The 19,817-nt window shown below is 36.7% G+C and overlaps 1 protein-coding gene across 7 annotated transcripts in view; it reads left to right on the forward strand.

Annotated features, from left to right (window-relative positions):
* GHR (growth hormone receptor) overlaps positions 1-19,557 on the forward strand; it is a 162,946-nt gene extending 143,389 nt beyond the window's left edge. For 6 of the 7 annotated variants that reach the window (XM_017811172.1, XM_017811170.1, XM_017811169.1 and 3 more), the window contains 7 exons: positions 3,195-3,324; positions 5,472-5,632; positions 6,601-6,779; positions 11,469-11,637; positions 13,699-13,789; positions 16,464-16,533; positions 16,790-19,557. In XM_017811172.1, coding sequence (XP_017666661.1) covers positions 3,195-3,324; positions 5,472-5,632; positions 6,601-6,779; positions 11,469-11,637; positions 13,699-13,789; positions 16,464-16,533; positions 16,790-17,752 — 1,763 coding nt within the window. In that variant the 3' untranslated portion in view covers positions 17,753-19,557. The remainder of the gene's footprint in view (positions 1-3,194; positions 3,325-5,471; positions 5,633-6,600; positions 6,780-11,468; positions 11,638-13,698; positions 13,790-16,463; positions 16,534-16,789) is intronic. The other variant, XM_017811173.1, reaches the window with a different exon arrangement.
* Positions 19,558-19,817: the final 260 nt, after the last annotated feature.

Genomic DNA, 19,817 nt, shown 5'->3' on the forward strand with positions numbered 1-19,817 from the left:
GTTTCAGTAAAAATAACTATATTTGCATAACTGAGGATAGAAACAGGAAAAGCCACAACATGTACTGCATTACACACTATCTGTTTATAGAAGAAAGGAGAGACTCTTGTCTTCTCAATTATAGGTATTATGCAATTGATGCAATTTTACTCAGGTTTTTGAAGTAAAGGCAGAAAATTTATTTTTGGTTGGTTGGTTTTTAAATAATTTTTTGATTTTCAATTAAATAAGGAAGTTCAAGATTGAAAGCTGGAACACTCACACTTTTAAAAAGCTATAAATATAATACTCTTCTTGAATCTTTTATTCTGTTTTATTTCATGTATGTTCAGACAGTTTGCAAATTTATGATCACATGCTGTTTTTAACAAAGACTACTACCACATGAAAATTGTTTGATGGATGATATAAAACTGTGTAAAAGCTCAAATCAAAGCCACTTAAAAGCATTTTGGAATTTTGCCAAAGCTGTCAAATACTGAATGCCATACCAAAAAAATCAAGCACAACAGTAAAAATGTTTGGTTTAATATTTTCTGAAAAAGAACAGTGCAGTTTTTTCCATTTGCTGCAACACTCAATTTCAAAATTTGTTTCAGTTTTAAAAAGAAATTTATTTGAAGGTCAGTTGAATAGAACGCGCTGGCTAAGAAGAAGAAAAAAACCCCAACTTTGCTTACATCCTTCCAATGAAACTTCAGTTATTTTAGGTTGACAAGATGAATTCAAAATGCCTAGGGAGTCAGGTGGTAGGGGTAGGTGAAGACCAGAGAGGTGTAAGCCACTCAGCTTGTGAAATCTACTTACATACATATATTCAGGCCTTGTTCAGTATCCAAAATGTAAAATCAGACAATTTTATGGGATAAGCAAAACAGAAATTCATAATATTCATGTATTAGTTATTGCCTGATGTGGATGCTTGTCAGTGTATAATATAAAGCACACAATTTGAACCATTAAGCCCAAGAAATATAAATTGCCAAGGCATGGAGCGGCTGTGACTGTCTGAGCCAGGAATAAAGAAGTCAACATTCAGGAAGGCCACAAAATCCTCCTTGTGTAGGAGTAAGCACATACTGCTTTTGGATAACTGTAGCTTAATACTTTTTCTGACTGTGAGGATAAATATTTTGTATCAAGTCTTATCACAGAATCACAGAATGGTTTGGGTTGGAAGGGACCTGTAAAGGTCCACTGGTCCAACCCATCTGGAACCAGCCAGGACATCTTCAACTAGACCAGGTTGCTCAGGGTGCAGTGCAGCCCGGCCTTTGATGTTTCCAAGGGTGAGGCATCCACCACCTTGCTTTAAAGAGCACTTTAAAGAGCTCTCTGGCAACCTGTTCCAGTGTTTAACCACCCCCAACCTCATCATAAAAGATTTCTCTCTTATATCTAGTCTGGAATTCTAATATTCACAGTTGTGATATTGCCAAAACATTTGCAAAGAATTTTGCATCCAGGATCCATGTTGTTCCCTGGCCATGGTTCATTTCACCACCCATAAACACCTGACTAACATCTACAACTGAAGTGCCTTTGGGAGAAATTTTCTTAAATAAATTCTCCTGTTTCCCAGATAGTCAGTGAAGAGAGGTGCCTGTGCCTTTGGTCTTCCTTTGAAAGCTTTCCAAGCCAAATAGGGAACATAGGCATTAGGTGCTTTGTGCTGGTTTTGGGTAGGGTAGAATTAACTTTCTTCTCAATGGCTAGTATGGGGTTGTGTTTTGGTTTTGTACTGAACACAGGGTTGATAATATAGAGAGGCTTTCGTTATTGCTGAGCAGGGCTCACCCAGAACCAAGGCCTTTTCTGCTTTTTCTAGTGCCCCCCTGGTGAGGAGACTGGAGGTGCATGAGAGGTTGGGAGGAGACATACCCAGGACAGGGGAAGAGGGAAGAAGCAGGGGATGTTTGAAGTGATGGTGTTTATCATTCCAAGTAACCGTACAGGTGATGAGGCCCTGTTCTCCTGAAGATGGCTGAACACCTGCCTGCCCATGGGAAGCAGTGAATTAATTCTTTCTTTGCTTGTGTGTGGCTTTTGCTTTCCCTATTAAACTGTCTTTATGTCAACCCACAAGTTTTCTAGCTTTTAACCTTCCAGTTCTCTCCCCAGTCCAGCTGGTGTGCGAGTGGGCAAGCACCTCCATGGTATTTTCATCTCCAGCTGGGGTTAAACCATGACACCCTTAAAAATCAGGAAAAAGTCAAGTCTTTACTTTGAAAGAGTGAGTCATACGTGCAACTTCTATTTTTATTTTTCTCACAAGGGTTGATGAGGCTGACTTATTGTAGCAGTCATTTCAGTTCTGACAAAGAACAGAAATTATGGATATAGAAACAACACGTGGCAGCATGCTTAGAGCTGCCCTTATCTCTCTCAGAGCAAGGTTATATCCACACGAAATTATATCCACAAACCTGAGCTCAGCTCAAGGTAGCCACTGTCATGAGTAGACATAATTGTGAAACTCCAGCTGGGTACATACTAAGCTGTGGTTGGTCTGATACAAGCTCTTCAGTACCACAGTTTCTTTAAAGCACATGCAGGGCATATCAAGTCTATCTGTACTGAGCTAACCAAAAACAGGGTGATGGTCCCGCTGTGCTCAGCCTTGGTGTGGCCTCACTGTGTGCAGATCTGAGGAGGGAAACAAAGCTGGTGAGAGGACTGGTGACAGGGCACGTGAGAATGGTTCAAAGCTACACCAGGGCGGATTTGGACTGGGTGCTAGGAAGTGTTTCTTTCGGTGGTCGTGCTCTGGAACAGGCTTCCTAGAAAGGTGGTTGATGCCGCAAGTCTGCCAGTCTTTAAGAGGTGTTTGGACAGTGCCCTTAGTAACAGGCTTTAAATTTTGGTCCCTTCCATCTGAAATAGTCTTTTCTATTCTATTCAACTACAGCTATAGGACTGGGAAGTCCTCATGCTGTGTGTCAGGCTGTGAAACTAACACTTCTACTCTGTACAAATGAGAGCTTGACCCATCTTAAATTTGGCTTTCTACAGGTGTAGTCATCTACATATATGCACATAAGAAGAATTTAAATCTTGCCTGATTGTACATAATGGATTGGAAGAGAAGTTAATTAATCATTAAAAATGCTGAGTTTCATTTTAACAGTATGTTAGTCTGGTGTATGGATTTGTTTAATGTGTATCCTTCTGTCCTCTGCCATTTTTCCTGACAGACCTTTTGCAGTGGCCACAAATCAGCATTTGCAGATCACCTGAAATGGAGACATTTTCATGTTATTGGACTGATGGAAACTTTTATAACCTCACTGCTCCAAGAACAATACAACTATTGTACATGAAAAGGTAATAAAAACTGAAAGAGGAAATGAGAGAGAAGTCATTTATTTTGCTATGCTTCTTAGCTTGTTACTGTTTGCTATGATATGAGCCATGCTGTTTTTAAGAGCATAAAACTATGTTTTAAGTGCATTTCGTTCAGTGTCAGAATTTATTAATTTTTAAGCAATTTGCAGGAACAAGTGTTATTTTGCAGGTAATTAGGAACACATTCTTATTAAATTTAGGTCCAGGTTGCAGAATCTAAAACTGAACGCTACATGGCTTGGGAAAGGATTTTTTAATTGGCAGCTTCAGTTTGTTCTTTACCAACCTAACTTGCTGAGACTCCTTATATCTGTGCACCAATGTGGAGGTTGGATATAACTCCTTTCAAATTTTTATTATTTTTTTATAAAGTTCCCATTGATCAATTGCTGTATTAAAGTCTGAATGTGCAGGTCCAGATGAAAAGGCTGCTCCAAGACTGGGGATTATGTATCATTGAGCCCCGTTCAATTATCATTCATGTCCCACTTAAACTTTTTTGATTATCAGGTTGTTATAATGATTATCCTGAAAAAGGACATAGACATTACCAGTAATGGCTATAATGAAAACAGGCCTTTTGTTCACAGAATATGAGTTTCTGTTCCCTCTAATGAACAGAGTTTCAATCTTTTTGATCTACCCACACTTTGTGATGATGATGATACATCTGCATAGCAAACTTGAGCCTAATGGCAAGGCCAGCTTTCTTCATTACTCTTCTGAGACCTCTCAGAAATCATAAAATCATAGAATGATTTGGGTTGGAAGAGACCTTAAAGTTCACCTATTTTCCAACCCTTCTGCAATGGGCAAAGACTCACTATTTAAGTGTAAATGTTTGGCTGACATATACCATGAGATTACAAACTTTAAAAATCAATTAAATTAACTCTACAATAAAGCAGTACCAGGTACATTGAGCAGATCATATATTTAATGTTTGTCCTAGAAATTAGAATACTGCAATAAAAGATGTGGTAAAAATATTTCTGCTTCAATGTGCAAGCTACAGTTAAGGCTCAGGACCTAACTCTGTCATCTAAACTAGTGTTCTGCTTACAGAAGCCATAGTATCTAATTGTGTACACCTTTATCAAGTCCTGAGTCTGACAGAGTTGCAGCACTTTGTTCAGAACAGTGTCTGGTCTCATCAGCTAGGCACAAGACCAGTGGCAGAAATGCTTCCAACTCATTTTATGTAGCATCCGCCTTTTTAGTTTCTAAGCACCTACTCCAGTACTGAAGGCTGCACTTGGCTTAATTGATTTAATCATCCTTCTGTACAGCTTCAATGGCTCTTAGTAAGAATAAGCATTTATAGTGCACATTTTTTAACAAACCAAGACAGTAATTTTTGAAAAGATAGTATCAAGATAAAAGCCAGCAGCAGCAGGTCTGTTCACCATGAGATTTGTTTTTCTAAAGTGACTTCAGAAATGCTGAATAAATGTCTGTTACTTTTCTTATGGACTATTCCTAACAATTTAACCGTTCCCATTTCGCTTTAACTGAAGACTTTTTTGAACCTACTGAGTAGTTTAAGCTTGACTGTATTAAAATGACACTATCTCAGTCTGAGAGTTCATGCTACTCTGTATAACTTTTGCTTTGTCTTTTTTTAAGAGCTGAAATGGATATGATATTTCCTGCTGCAATTCTTTTATTTACAAAGAACATTTATGAATTTTTGAACAAAGTCAGAAAAAAAAATATAAAAGGTTCTTGCTGGTAGTTCCAAGCTTGTGTTTTAGAAGTTCTGTAGGTCTTCCTCACTCACAGCACTGTGTTTCTCTCCTTTCACATCCTATAGTCCTGAGTTGGTTTGTGCTAGGTCTCCTGCAGCATCCACCCTCAGGCACTTTCCCAAGTGTGAGTGATCAGTGCTCTTGGAAGCAGTACCCAAAGCTCAGAAATGCCACTAACAGTACATGAGTACCTAAACTCAGTTGTTCAGGTTGCTTGCAGAGTGGTTTTGTTGTAAATCACCATCAATATTAATATGTTTTTCTTACTTTTATAAAGGTTACAACTTTTAACAGTGTGTCTTGTAACATCTACAGTTTGTCCTGTGTAAGATCTGTAACCTCTCTCTCACATATATTACGTTTTTGTTGTCATTCTAGTATTGATGAGGACTGGAAAGAATGCCCTGATTATATCACATCAGGGGAAAACAGCTGTTATTTCAACGTGTCCTACACCTCTATTTGGGTACCATATTGTGTTCGGCTTGCCAGTAAAAATCAAGTATTTGATCAAAAATGTTTCAGTGTTGATGAAATAGGTATGCTTCCATTATGTATCTTACCTCTATAAGCTTTCACATTATTCTTAACTGTATTTAAATTTTGCCTCTCAGGAAAGTTAGTATCTAAAAAATATGGTATATAGGAAGGGATGTGATTTTGTAAGGTCTATAATGTGATCCACACCAGAAAATATTGCTAAAAGGAAAAAAGCTAAAAGGATAAAAGCAAATATGTGGTTTCTTTTTCTGAATACTAGTGGTCTCTCAAATATGTACAAGCTCAAATGAACTTGCCTTTGCTGTCACACTGAGTCTTTTCTAATGGATGCTACATCTCCTTGTCAAGCAAGGATGGTGTTAAAACCTTGATTCTGCAAAGCTCTGGAACCAAAACAGTTTTTGTTCCTGAATCAACATTAATCTATAGAAGCAGGATGTTTAGCATTTCTAAGCTAGAATTTCTGTCTATGACAATAAGAATTATGACTGTCTGGGACTTTGCAGATGTTATTGCTTGTTCAGAGTGGTGGTGTATGCATATGCAATTAATTTATTCCTACAAGTGACTAGAATACCCACTGCTTTCTTTTATTAAGCTGAACAAATATAGATCAATTTTGTCAGATACCATAGGTTTTCGATGTACTTCTATATTAGTTATCAAATGTCTTTCTGTGTTATTCAAATTATTGTTTTTATTTCTATTCAGAAGTCTAGATTTAAATTTTGATGGAGAATCGTTTATGTCTCAGTGATTAATAATCTGCTATTTGGAAATATATTTTAATAGGTAATACATTTCTAGTCTGCTTTATTAGAGCATGCCTACTGCCAATGGCAGGGTACCTTCTTGTTACCAAACCTGCAGGGATTTTGTCATTGACTTTCATTAGATTTTAGGCAGGAAATACATGGTTAATATGTTTTTTAAGTCCTGAAATCATTTAACAGTGTGTAGTGACTTCACATTGAAAACTTCTATTCCAAATACTCTGTTTAAACAGTACTACCTGATCCCCCTGTCCACATTAACTGGACTCTGCTAAATACTAGTCAGACTGGGATCCATGCGGATATCCAGGTAAGATGGGATCCACCACCAACAGCAGATGTTCAGAAGGGATGGATTACTCTGGAGTATGAATTGCAGTACAAAGAAGTTAATGAGACAAAATGGAAGGAGGTATGAAGCAAATATTTATTATACAATAGTATAATACAGTGCAGGCTTGTTCTCTCCCTGACACGTTTGTACCACTATAGAAAACAACAGGTTTGTAATTGCTAATTAGATTATACCTCAATTCTCAAACAATATGACCGTATTTTTTCTGACATTTTTCTAGCAAATATTGTAACTTTATGTGTCAAGGTAGTTGGCATGCTGGATAATAAAAAACCTGAAACACTTGTGTTAGATTAGAAAGTATAAAAATAGTCAAGAATAGTCAAGTATAGAAATATGCAAGTTCTCAAGGATAAAATATTTTCCTATTGTTTTCTGAAACTTCAACTATTTGAATAGTGCACGGTTTTTTAGTAGTTGGAACAAGGAATATTTTGATTGGAAAATATCACCACATCTGTCCAGATTCTTCAGAGTCTTTACAGTAACTGTAAAGTTTCAGTATTTATAATTATCATTTCAGTAGAATAAAAAAGAGGAAAAAAAGGATAGCAAAGCTCTGAGTTGCAATTTAAGATTTGATACAATAAGCAAATAAAAGTAATTCAACATAGATAAGATGTACAGATTTTATACCAGATAGTAAGGGGAAATTTGTGACTATATGAATAGTCTATGAAACTATAAAGTACCTATCCTCCAAATCTTTTAAGTTTTCTTTTTGAAAATCACTTAACTTTTCATGTATTTAGTTTAAGTTAGTTTTTCTGTTACAGGGAAGAAATTGTACCCATCTTACCTGAATGCATGGGCTAAATACCAGTGTGTCGTGGTGTATTTGCATATGGAGATCTCTTCTTTGATGCAGTAATAACATCATTTCAGAGCATAATCCTTCCTTTGCTTTCTTTTTAATATGAATGAGTTAACTGAAAGAAAGCAGATAATACTGTTATGAATTTGTCTTAGTCTACAAAAGGCAAATTTACCAATTGAAACATAGTCAAACTGTTTTGCTTGCCTCTGAAAGACCTTGACTCCCTCTTCACCTGTGGTTTTTCTCAATGTTAGCATTTTTTCTTTAGTCTACTCCTTATTAGTAAGTCTACAGCCAAACAGACCTATAATGTCTGTAATTTTTTTCCTAATTCGTGTCTATATTTCCCTCTGTACTGGTTTAAGCTGTACTTACTATATAGCCTATGAAATGAGTTAAATTTAGGCAGTAAATAAATACTCCTTAAGAAGTTGAAAATCTGCAGATTTTCCAAAGCAAGTGTAATTACATCTATCTCTTAAAAAATGCACATTTTTGATGATGTTTTAATAAGCCTTTAGATATCAGTCTTATAAGTACCCTCATAAAGCTATGTTCTTGCTCTAGTGCCATCAGTAATTCCAGAATGCCTTCAGAATAGTTCTTTTCAGGAGAGCAAAGGTTTGAAGATCAGTATTTCTTCTTTCAGAAAACAGACAAGGAATTGCTGAATACTAGCCTCAACAAACATACTACTAAAGATTATGTTGTCTTCAGATGTATATGTTGTATGGTTTTGTGCCTTTCAGCTTAAGAGTACAAACATGGCATAATTCCCTGAGGCGCTATCAGAGCACAAAAGACAAATTTCTGAACAAATCCTAGTCTGGCCTAGGACAATAGCAAATCAATGAATAACAGCATTGGAGCAGTGCTCCAATTTCACTCTTTGCATCCCTTGCTACAAATATCTTCTGTAATGAGTGTTGCAGCAGTAAAGAGATAAATGTCTACTTACACATTATCTAGCTATACATGTCTAGTTATTGCTAACTTTTTACACAAAGGATAATCTTTGACTGCTTAAATATACCATAATGCTTTGTACACATAAGTAATACAAAAACTAATTTATAGTACTTAATATTGTATTAGGTCTCTCCTTTGCTGAGACTTGTTTGTAATTTTTTTATATGTTTTGGGACGATTGTTTGATTTTTCATGTATAGCATTCATTTTTTCCATACATTTACCAATTGAAAATAGATAGGTTATTAATTGAAAGAGGACTAAAACATTAATTAGTGAAGTGTTATAACAGTAAGTTATATTGATAAGAGGACCAAAATTATTTTCTGAGAAAACAGAAACAATAAGTCCTAAAAACAATAAAATCTGAACCCTCACATAATGGGTGTTCATGAGACAGAGACAAATGCAACCTGTCTCACAGTTTGAAAAAAATCCATTATTGTTACTAGCTTCTTACTGAGTATCTTTTTAAAATTCTACCCCCTTACCTTGAACTATTACTCATTACATTCACTAGACTAAAATTCTGTCCCCTCTTGTGCCTGTCCCTGTCTTCTAGTCCTGACTAGCGAACCCTGTGAGACTGTTTTGTTTTTTAAACAGGATGTGAAAACACCCATCAGCTGATCAGTAGGGAAGAATGGTGACTTCATAATGGAGTGTCTATGAATGCCAAAAATGTATTTGTGATAAGGAGTCTTGAAAGTCTAATTTTGCTTTTGTTATTATATTTTGGATTGACCTGATCTTTTGACTTATTATAAACAAACAAACAAAAACAAACAAAAAACCCCAACCAACCCAGGCTCAGATCTACCTAATACAGGATGAAATTGGTGATCATAGCTCAGTGCTCAGTGAAGAGGGCTGAAACAGGGAGGACTCTGCTAGCTCTCATTATCTTTTGAATTTTTGCTGGAAAAATTTCATACTGCAGCCAAGTGCACTTAGGGCAGGGATGCATGGAGTATTAACTCCAGAGCTGAATACCATTGAGTCCATACATCATTGTGGCTGAGAGACAGGGTTTGCTACTCCGAGGGATGAGAAACTCATCTTCCTGCACTGCATTGGATATATAGCCAATGTCTCCCTGTGTTGTTCAGGTGCCCAATCCTGTGTTATTCCTTCCCAGGTTACCTCTGAACCTTTTTCTACTACTGCCCATCTCCCAGTTCTCACCATTCTTCTGTTAAAGTTGTGAAAGCCATTACCTTGGTTGCTGTGATGCCTGTTGTGCCTGGGCCAGCCTCTGCCCCTGGTGACTCCATCCCAGTGAGCACTCCTGGTGTCCCAGGGGCTCCAGCTGGCTAATGATAGAACGACTGCTCTGCACTCTGTGTTAACCCCCTCTTACAGGGCCAGATTCATGAGGCAGTGCAATCACACAGCCCAGCGTGACAGCGCGTTTGTCGCGCATTTCTTCAGTATGTCAATCACAAGCATCACTCCCTGTACACTGACCTGACTGAACTGCATGCAGTAAGTCCAGTGGTCCGATTCCAAGCTCCCCGTCACATACTTTTAATGATTTTGCTGTATGCTGTCATGCATTTTTATTAGTTGTATTTTATTATATCTCTCTCATATGGCTTTTACTTGACTTGATGCATGACAAGTGCTATTCATCTATTCAGTTCATGCTGAACTTTTCGCAGTCTATACATCTTGCTCCATCCAGGTTTCTTTCACAAAGGCTCTAATTTAGTCTGCATACTGCTTTTTCCAAGTGACACCATTATTTGGGATGCATGTAAACCTACTTGTAAAACTTCAGTGAACTGTTTTTTGTGGCTTCATAGCCACAGTGAATGAAATAAGTATATATTGAATTTCCTTTCCAGTGCTTTCCAGTGCTTTCCAGTGCTGGATATTCTTCACATGTTAAAAACTTTTAGGGCATAGAGCAATGGTTCTCTATGATCTTGTGCTCAACTACTAGAAGAGAAAAGCAGTCTGCCTGAGATCACTGTCTCCTTCAAAATCTGCCTGGTTGGCTTTCAGAACACTGGAGTCTGGAGGCACCAGGGATCAGAGAACTCCACAGATCATAGCTACTGTCTCAAGTTTAGATTATGTAGCTACAGAGTATGTTGTTAAAGCTTCCTTCAAATTCCCAATGGCTGCCGATTTCCAGGTGTTTTTAGTCTTAGCCCATGCTGAGTTTTTGCTGGTATCATCCTTGATTCTGACATAAAAGTAGAACATAACATCTGCCACATGGATTTCTGTTTTGAGCACATTTTCCTTATTTTTGTATACTTTTATTGGACTGTTGAAGCTAAAATACGTATTCTTAGAGGATTAATAGATAAATAGAGAAATTTCAATTATTAAGACTTCTAATGTGATTTCCTAAATAGTTTGATATTCAGCAGTGTCTGTGGTGCAGTTAATATAGAAGTTTCAAAGACCAACAATGTGGTGCCAGCTCTCTCACACAGTCTCCATTATCACATTTAACATATAGTTGAAGATTTTGAGACCTATGCAGTGTTCTCCAAATAAAAACATTTGTAACATGCAATATGTCTAGTTAGAACCATTAATTCTGTAGTGGAGATTGCACTACTTTTAAAACTCCTGTGTTATTTTAACAACATTTTTGGCTCTTTGCCATAAGTAATGTTGTGTTATAACAGTAAAAAGTATTTACAACTTGATAAGATCAGTGAGAGATGTTCACACCACCTACTTATGGCATGTAACTGGGGGAAGCTGCCTTTCTTCACTCCCACAGAGAGCTTGGATTCTCCACTTTTGGTCCCCTGAATCACAGCAATGCCTGATGACCAGTAGGTCAAAAGTAAATGGTGTGAATTTTCTCTGAACTCTTCTTGTGGTATCCTTACAATTTAGAGTAGCAAAAATGCCTTCAAATTTTCTGAAATCAAGAAACAATGTAAAATTGCCAGTACAACTCAAACAAATTAATCACCGTCCCTCTGTCTCTGTAGTTAACACCCAGGGTCTCAACAATGGTTCCACTGTACTCTCTGAAGATGGGAAGAGATTATGAGATACGACTCCGATCAAGACAACAAACCTCTGAAAAATTTGGGGAGTTCAGTGAAATCGTTTATGTATCTTTTTCTCAACTGGGCAGCGAATGTGTTCGTTCCGAAGGTAAATAAAGTATTTTTAAAACTGTGATTCTTGCCTTTTCGGAGTGGGTGGGTGTGTGTTTTTTCTCCTTACCATCAATATTGTATGGTTGAATAGCTAGATTACTCAACCTACTACATGAAAATAATTTGGTGAGATTGAGAATGTACAAGTTCTATGTGCAAGCTCAGAATTAAACTCACCAAGACATTCACAGCTCATCCTAGAGCAAAAATACAGATAGCTTTAAGAATCACACATAACTGCTGTTGCACATTTTACAGAGCATAAAACAAAGTTAAATCTCATACTTCATCATTTAAAATGAGCACTTCAGTAGCAAAGAGAAGAATTGTCACTTCTTCTAAAGTGTTATACTGTTGGCTAAGTGTGTTGGCAGAATTGTGTTTTTCTGATCATCCTGCTACTATGAAGGACAGTGAGTGGTTTTCTGGTTCTTGCTTCTGACTTGTACTTGTTTTAAAGTGCTATTAAAGACAGAAGAAGAAACAGTCATTGATCACCACATTTTTTCTATTGAAGGAATGAGACAGTGCCTTTTCCTAAAGTGTTCTTGGGTCTGAGCTACTGAATTAACTCTTTAAAATATGAGGTCTTCAGAACATATTTTAACGTATTTCACTTCATTTTCCAGGGTAGTAAAGATGTTAAATAAAACAACTCATAACTCTTATCTTTTAAAACCTTGCTAGATTCTCCTTTTTAACTCTTCCCATTACTAGTTTTCTTACCTAATTTTTCGGAAAAACTGATGTTCTGTACATGTGGCATCATTTTATTAACCCCATCTGCATTACATTGTCAAGATTTTTATATGAACAAAATTAAAATCCTGTAAAAATCTAGGGCCATCCTATAACCACACTTTTCTTCAGTCACTGCAGCTGAGATTCTCCAAGGTGATACTTATCCACACATCTCACACAGCAGTAGTGAGCTGATTTGATTGAGAATTTATTTTTACCTGTTTTGTATATCACCTTTAGGAATACAATTAAACTCTAGGTTTCCATGTATTAAAAATTTAAAGTAGTTACATTCTAATGCAATATTCTTACTTTTTGAAGCAGCTAGGCATCTGCTGGTCTCACTGACATGACAAGGACTTTCTGTTTCTCCATTAAAATATAGACTTGTTTAACACAGACATATCCATAAAGACTTTAATTCGTGCCTGAAAGCACATCTAGTCAAAATCTAAACTTGGAACGCAGGACTCAAACTCGTACCTGAATTTTTGATTTCTTTTTTTTCTGAAAGTTCACTCATGATCATGTGTACAGGTCTAAAGCTTTCTGTCCAGTGTTCCTTCGCCCAAAAAAAAAGGAGTGAAGTTTGTATGGAAAAGTTGCAATTGGGAACAAATGAGAAAAATCTAAGACTAAAGGCAGAATAAACTTCTTTATGCTTTGTATTCTACAGTGTCAGCTCAAGTATAATGGAATTGCTAGTATTTAAGGGATAAAACATTTCATTTATCAGCATTGTTCTTCATTCCTACTAAATTGCATTTCTCACTTAATTTCTACATTTTCTGATACCACATGCCAGATAAATAAAAGGGACATTTTTTTCCTCAGCTGAAGATTCACAACATAATGTTCAACCTTTAGAGAAGTAGTATGCTTTTTAACACCACCGTACTCTAGTTTTTATGAGAGAAATATAGTTTGCCTATGATTTAGTGTGCTATTAGTAATGTTCTCTCAGCTTGGATGAATAAGTGTATTATATGCCATCAGGACTACTGACAGCATGTTCCAAGTAGGCAGAATGTTCCTCATGGCTAGTTTTGCTACAAGTATTCTCTTTACTAAGATCTTGTTTGGTTTATAAAATCAGTCTGGTTTTGCCAGGAGTCTCAGTGGAATATGAAAAATATTGAGAGACCAAAAGCATATTTTTATTTCTTCAGAACATAGAACTTTCACATTTAAGTAACCAAAAATTCCATCAGTTTTTACCACTTTGGGATACTCAGGTGGTAGAAGAGAAGGTTGAAACTAAAGATGCGACAGAGATGCAGATTCCTGATAACATGTTTATGTTCTTTTGTTTCAGAAATTGGGTTTCCATGGTTCTTAGTTGTTACCTTCGGAGCATGTGGGCTGGCTGTAACAGTGATCTTAATCGTGCTGTCTAAACAACCAAGGTAGAGAGTTTTTATTTGTCAGATTTTATGTACCTGTAGCATGACAAAAAAGGTTCTTGAATTATTTCAAATTTGGGGGACTAGGAACTATTTTAAATATTGTTGTCTATTCTTATTAGCTGCATGTACACTGGGGCCTTCTGCAGTGGGAATCTGATTATGTTGAATGCTCCTCTTCCTCTTGCATTGCAGAACATTTTATTCTACAGTATTGACATAGTTGATTTACTCAGGCTTTGAAGGGTACTAGTTTTTTAGTCTATTCAAATTTTGTAAGTACTATTTTTTACCCACATGCTGTTCAAAAGTTTCCTACAGACCTATATCTGTATATTTGATTTTGTTCTTAGACCATTCCACTAATCTCTATTTCATCAAGCCAAGGCAAAGAGCTTGAGTCCTAGGGGAATATTTGGTCTCTGTGGATAGACTGCAGCTCCTATAAATAACAGGAATAAAATGAAACAAAGCACAGAATTGTGTTGTTTGTAAAAATTATAAAATGGTGTCATTTATAAAAATGAAACAATCAAACATATAAAAATGACAGTATGGTCTCAAAGTGTATTAATCTCCTAATATGTGGTTCAAGGATAGGTTTTGGCAGTATTCAGCTTGGACGTCATACCAGTACTGTTCTAAACTATGAAACAACACCATGGGCAAGACCAGGGCACACATGCCTGTTGTCAGTGCCTTGTATATACACTTTGAAAGTGAACACTTGGGTGTTTTGCACAAAGGACAAATCATTGAAATTAAAAGAATGTCATGCAGTTGGAGCAGATGTAAAAAAATAATTTAGGCAGCGGCACTCTGCTTTGGTGGAGTTTAATTTCAGGAAACCACTCCCTGCAATATCATCCCAATCCCAGATTTAAGAGCAAGGCTCCTGATCCAATTCATGACAAAAGTTTGACTTGTCAGAATGGGGCAAGAACAACTTGCATGTGGGACTAGAAACTCACTAAGGTCAGCACACTGAGCAAGGAGTGGCTTGGTCACAGGAAATCCTGAGGGCTGAAGTGTGTCTCTGATCAGAGTTATAAATATCTTCCATGCAAATTATGACTGCTAAAGGAGGCTTTTCTGCACTGAGGACCCTTCACGTGGAATGTTATTCTGAACCCGTGAGTCTGCACCCTTTTCTTCAAACTGGAGCATGTGGTAGTGGAATACCAATGTATTCAGCAGAGAAGTAGGCTGCATAAGTTTTCCATAATGCAAAATATCCACTCGGTTTTCTCCTGATTCTGAAAAGATACCAAGTCATATTTTCCTGGGTTCTGATCTCACAGGACCTGAACGAGGCTCTCTAGGACAGATGCCTTAGGTTTAGGTCATTAGAGTTGAGAGATGAAAGTTTGAATTATGCTAGGCTAAGAAAGAAGCAGAGCATATTTCTCCCTCCTGAATGATTTCTCAAGGCAGCAAGTGGTAAAATCCTTTGTCTGTTTCATTAGAAGCAATGCCCAGTCCTGTCAGAATAGCTGATTTGTGGATTTGACGGTAAGCCCAAGTCTTAAACTGGTACCCTGATAGCCCAGCCAGTGCACGTATAACACTACTCCTCCAGGGATTGGGTGGAAAATTACTGCATTTCTGGCTCTTATTAGGCTTGTTGGGCAGAACATTGAAGGTCTGCCCAAAAACAAAAAGCAGCTGGGGAATTTGGAGCTGCCATTGTTAAGCCAAAGGTGCGTAAATTTCTCTCTAGCACTTTTTAAGACTCCTGTGATCCTCTCCAGACCTCACCAATGTCACTAACAATGCAGCAGAACTAATACGTGGATTTGTATCTACCATTCCCACAGCTCACTTTCTAAAATTGGCAAGTAACCCAGTGTAAAAAGAATGCTGATTTTCCTTTTGAGAACTACAGTTCATCTGTTTGCAGAGAAAGCAGGGAGATAAAATGGAAAGAATAGACATAACCTGTTATTGCTGGATTATTATTAATGGAAAAGCATCCTTCTATTAGGGTGTTGTTTCTTTTTTGGGGGGGAAGTTTTGTCCCCTTGAAGAATAAGGAGTGTGCTGTATGAAGGATTAGAATAATATATATTTCCACAGCACGCAAATGCATAAGCAAGTTACTAGTCCTTTCTCTACAAGGATAAAACCCTGCCTTTATTTCTTGTTCAGAAAACAGATGCGTCATAGAGATAGCAAAATACTAGCCTAAATTTTTGCAGTTGTTTTTCTGTTTTATTTATTAATTTTAAAGTAATTCACTCTTTACACCAATTCCTATCTTCTGTTCTCCTATTCAAATTTATTGGGTTTATTCAAGGCTGCTCTGTTCATGAAAAAAAATTTGGGGAAAGTCACTGCGTATTGATAGTTGTGTCAGGTTCCATTGAAAAGTAGGTAAAAAGAGAAACTATTCACAGAGCTCTAGGAATTTACTATATAGCACTCAGTTATCAAAGACAAGACTCCAAAGTGGATTCCCTCATAAATGTGATTTCAACAAGGAAGCTTGCAGAAAATTTGTTTCTTAATTTGCAGTGAGAAAAAGCAATAATTCTTTTCATTAGAGATATTTGAAATTGAATTTTCAAACATTTAGGTTTTGAAGTAATTAAGTATAAACACAATGTAAGCCTGTTTTCTTTCTAACTTCCTAAAAAAAGGACCACTGTCAATTAAAAGCCATAATTTTTTTTTCCAGGTTAAAAATGCTTATTTTTCCTCCTGTGCCAGTTCCAAAGATTAAAGGGATTGACCCAGATCTGCTGAAGGTAATACTGAGCTCTAAAATCTACAGTGGGAGTATTTGTAGTAGTAGCAGATAACAGTTGTTGTCCTAGGCAGAAAAATTTTGTAGAAGAAAATTCTGACATGGGGTGAACTGCCACATAATTAGTTTGTATAAAATAATGTTAAAGCCCTTTGCAATTATAACATTAGTTACAGTTACCTTTACATAAATTAATATCATAAAAAGTGCAAGCATTTTTGTTATTTTCCTTACAATTTTTTTTTCTTGCTTTATAGAAGGGAAAGCTAGATGAAGTGAACTCCATCTTAGCCAGCCATGGTGACTACAAGACAAAGCTATACAATGATGACTTGTGGGTTGAGTTTATTGAGTTGGACATAGAAGACCCTGATGAAAAGAACAGAGTCTCAGATACTGACAGGCTCCTGAGTGAAGATCACCTGAAATCTCACAGTTGCTTGGGAGCAAAGGATGATGATTCTGGACGGGCCAGTTGTTGTGAACCAGATATTCCAGAGACAGACTTCAGTGCAAGCGACACATGTGATGCCATCTCTGATAGTGATCAGTTCAAAAAGGTTACTGAAAAAGAAGAGGATCTCCTGTGCCTTGATAGAAAAGACGAGGAGGAGTCACTTGCAAGCTTTGCCAACACAGACACCCAACACCGGCATATGAATACTCAGTCTGAAAACATCCAGCTGTGGCCACCCTTTGCAGAGAGCACTGACTCACTTCGTCCATCGGTCCATCCCCAGATAAGTAACCAGAATTCATTGACAAATACTGACTTTTATGCGCAAGTGAGTGATATTACTCCAGCAGGCAGAGTTGTACTTTCACCAGGACAGAAATCCAAGGTGGGGAGACCACAGCGTGAAGGTTGCACAGAACAAAACTTCACCATCGACAACACCTATTTCTGTGAAGCAGATGTGAAAAAGTGTATTGCTGTGACTTCCCACGAAGAGGATGAGCCACACGTTCAGGAACAAAGCTGTAACGAAGATGCCTACTTCACCACAGAGAGCCTTACCACTACTGGTGTCAATCTTGGAGCTTCAACAGCAGAAACCCCAATTTCAGAGATGCCAGTCCCAGACTACACGTCTATTCATATCGTTCACTCTCCACAAGGCCTTGTGCTCAATGCAACTGCGCTGCCAGTGCCAGACAAGGAATTCAACATGTCCTCTGGTTACGTGAGCACAGACCAGCTGAACAAAATCATGCCGTAGCTCTTATTTTGACTAAGTGTGTGCAGTGTTTCACAGCAGAGAGTCAGTTTGGGCTTGTATGCTGAAACCAAAATGAAGTCTAAAAGTTTCTTGTGGTTCCTATAATTTTATCTGAAATGTTGTAACATGAAATATACATCAAAATATTCCTATCGTGTTCTGTAAATATTATCTATGAATTTGTCTTAAGGCTGTTTTGTCTTGTTCTTGTGGTTGTTGATTTTTGTGATACTAAACATTGAAATTACTATGTTTAATATACAGTGCATTTTGATAAAGCTAAAAATCAGGTGATTTAAAGTCTAAGAATTTAGAAAAAACCGTGCTGTTGGCAGAGATCTTTATATCAATAATTGGGAATTGATCATATATAGGTGAAAACCAGAAGTAGCTTGACTAAATAACACATCTATTTTGATTTATATAAATTAATAAAATATATTTTAATATTTCAGTCATAAAACCATAAATATTTTCTACTACACTACACACTGTAGTTCAATTATGATGACCCATTTAAGGAATGTAATTGTTGCAGTCTTAAAAAGGAGTTTTCTGTTTTATAAAAGTTTTGTTCACAACTAAAAGAAAAAATTTTTTACAGAGCCATTGTATACCTCCAAAGAAACCTGTAGAGAAATTTTGAAATATTGTAGAAACTTAAAGGAACAGATTCTATTACTTTCTAATGGTAGCTACTATAGAAATATACATGCAATTTAAAGTTCTGTATAAAACTTTCAAATATACAAAATATTTGGACAAATTATTCTGTTCTTCATCAGATTCTAGTTAATGCTAATAAAAATATACTTTTTATAAACAAAATATTGTTGACCACAGTAGTAAACACTGTGCAACTATACTTTCACTGAACATTTTTGAGAATATGTGAATAAGCTCTGGTGACTTAGCAGCATAGTTTCTGCATGTTTGACCAACTTCTGAAGCCTTTCTACAGCCAAAGGTATCACTACATTTATTAATTTGTGCCACATAAAGTCTTGATTAAAAAAGAATAAATTAAGGACTTCAGCAGTTAGCCAGCATTTTTAAAGCTAAAACAGGATTAAAATACTTTAGTGGAACAAGGGGATTAAGTGCAGTATTGCTCAAACAAGATTTTCATTTCTGCAGCCTAACAGCATCTCCTCTGACTGCATTAGGCAGACTTTCAGAAGGAAGGGAGAGGAAACTGAAACTTGTCAGGAAAGCTTCTCTCTTTGTTAAGAACCTGATGGAGCTTTTTGTTGTTTCAGGAGTTACCCTCCTAGGCCATGGTTTCATCACAGCAGGGTTCTTCTTAGAAAGCAGATAGGGACATTCATTTCAGAAGTGTTTGATGTGCAGCAAATGCAGGTCTTGCTTATGATGTCTCCAGCTGAACTCACTGATGCTCTTTCTGTGACCAAGTGCTACAGGACTGGGCCCAACTACTGGGTGAGTTTTTTAAGTTTAGCACGTACTTTATGGTAAATGTGCATTAGATATTCTGCTAATTTGCTGCTATATTTTTCTAACAGCTACATTATTTAGTTTCATATAAAATTTCATAGATGGTAGACACTAATGCAAGTAATGCCTCTGTGTTTGTTTGAAAGAAGTTTCTTACTCTGTTTCTATTGCCAAAAATAGTTAAATACCTCAGTCAAACTCAGAATGTCATTTTGGTACTTTACTGGTCACACAAGCCATGATATGCAGGTCAGAAGATGTGTCTTTCAATTTCTATTTAACTTTCCTTATGTTAGTGTTTTGTTGTTTTCTCAAAGTTTAATAAATGTATTGTCTTTGATCTATCTGGACACAATGTGGTTTTTTGTGGATAGTTAATTTTTTTAATGGAAAATAGAGATTTTACTGGCAGAAATCAAGTATTTCTCATTGAATAAAGTAGAATGTCACTTCCCTTAGTATAGAAGTATTGCCTCATGAGATCAGTGTTTCAGTGTTTTCACGATTGATATGTATGTATTTAAAAATAGAAGCACAGACCTAAATTTATAGATGGAGAGATAGGACATGCTGCACTCAGAACTAGCAAAGACATGTGTTACCAGTTTAG

Source organism: Lepidothrix coronata, unplaced genomic scaffold (genome assembly GCF_001604755.1).
Source record: "Lepidothrix coronata isolate B3197 unplaced genomic scaffold, Lepidothrix_coronata-1.0 Scaffold31, whole genome shotgun sequence".
NCBI lineage: Eukaryota > Metazoa > Chordata > Aves > Passeriformes > Pipridae > Lepidothrix > Lepidothrix coronata.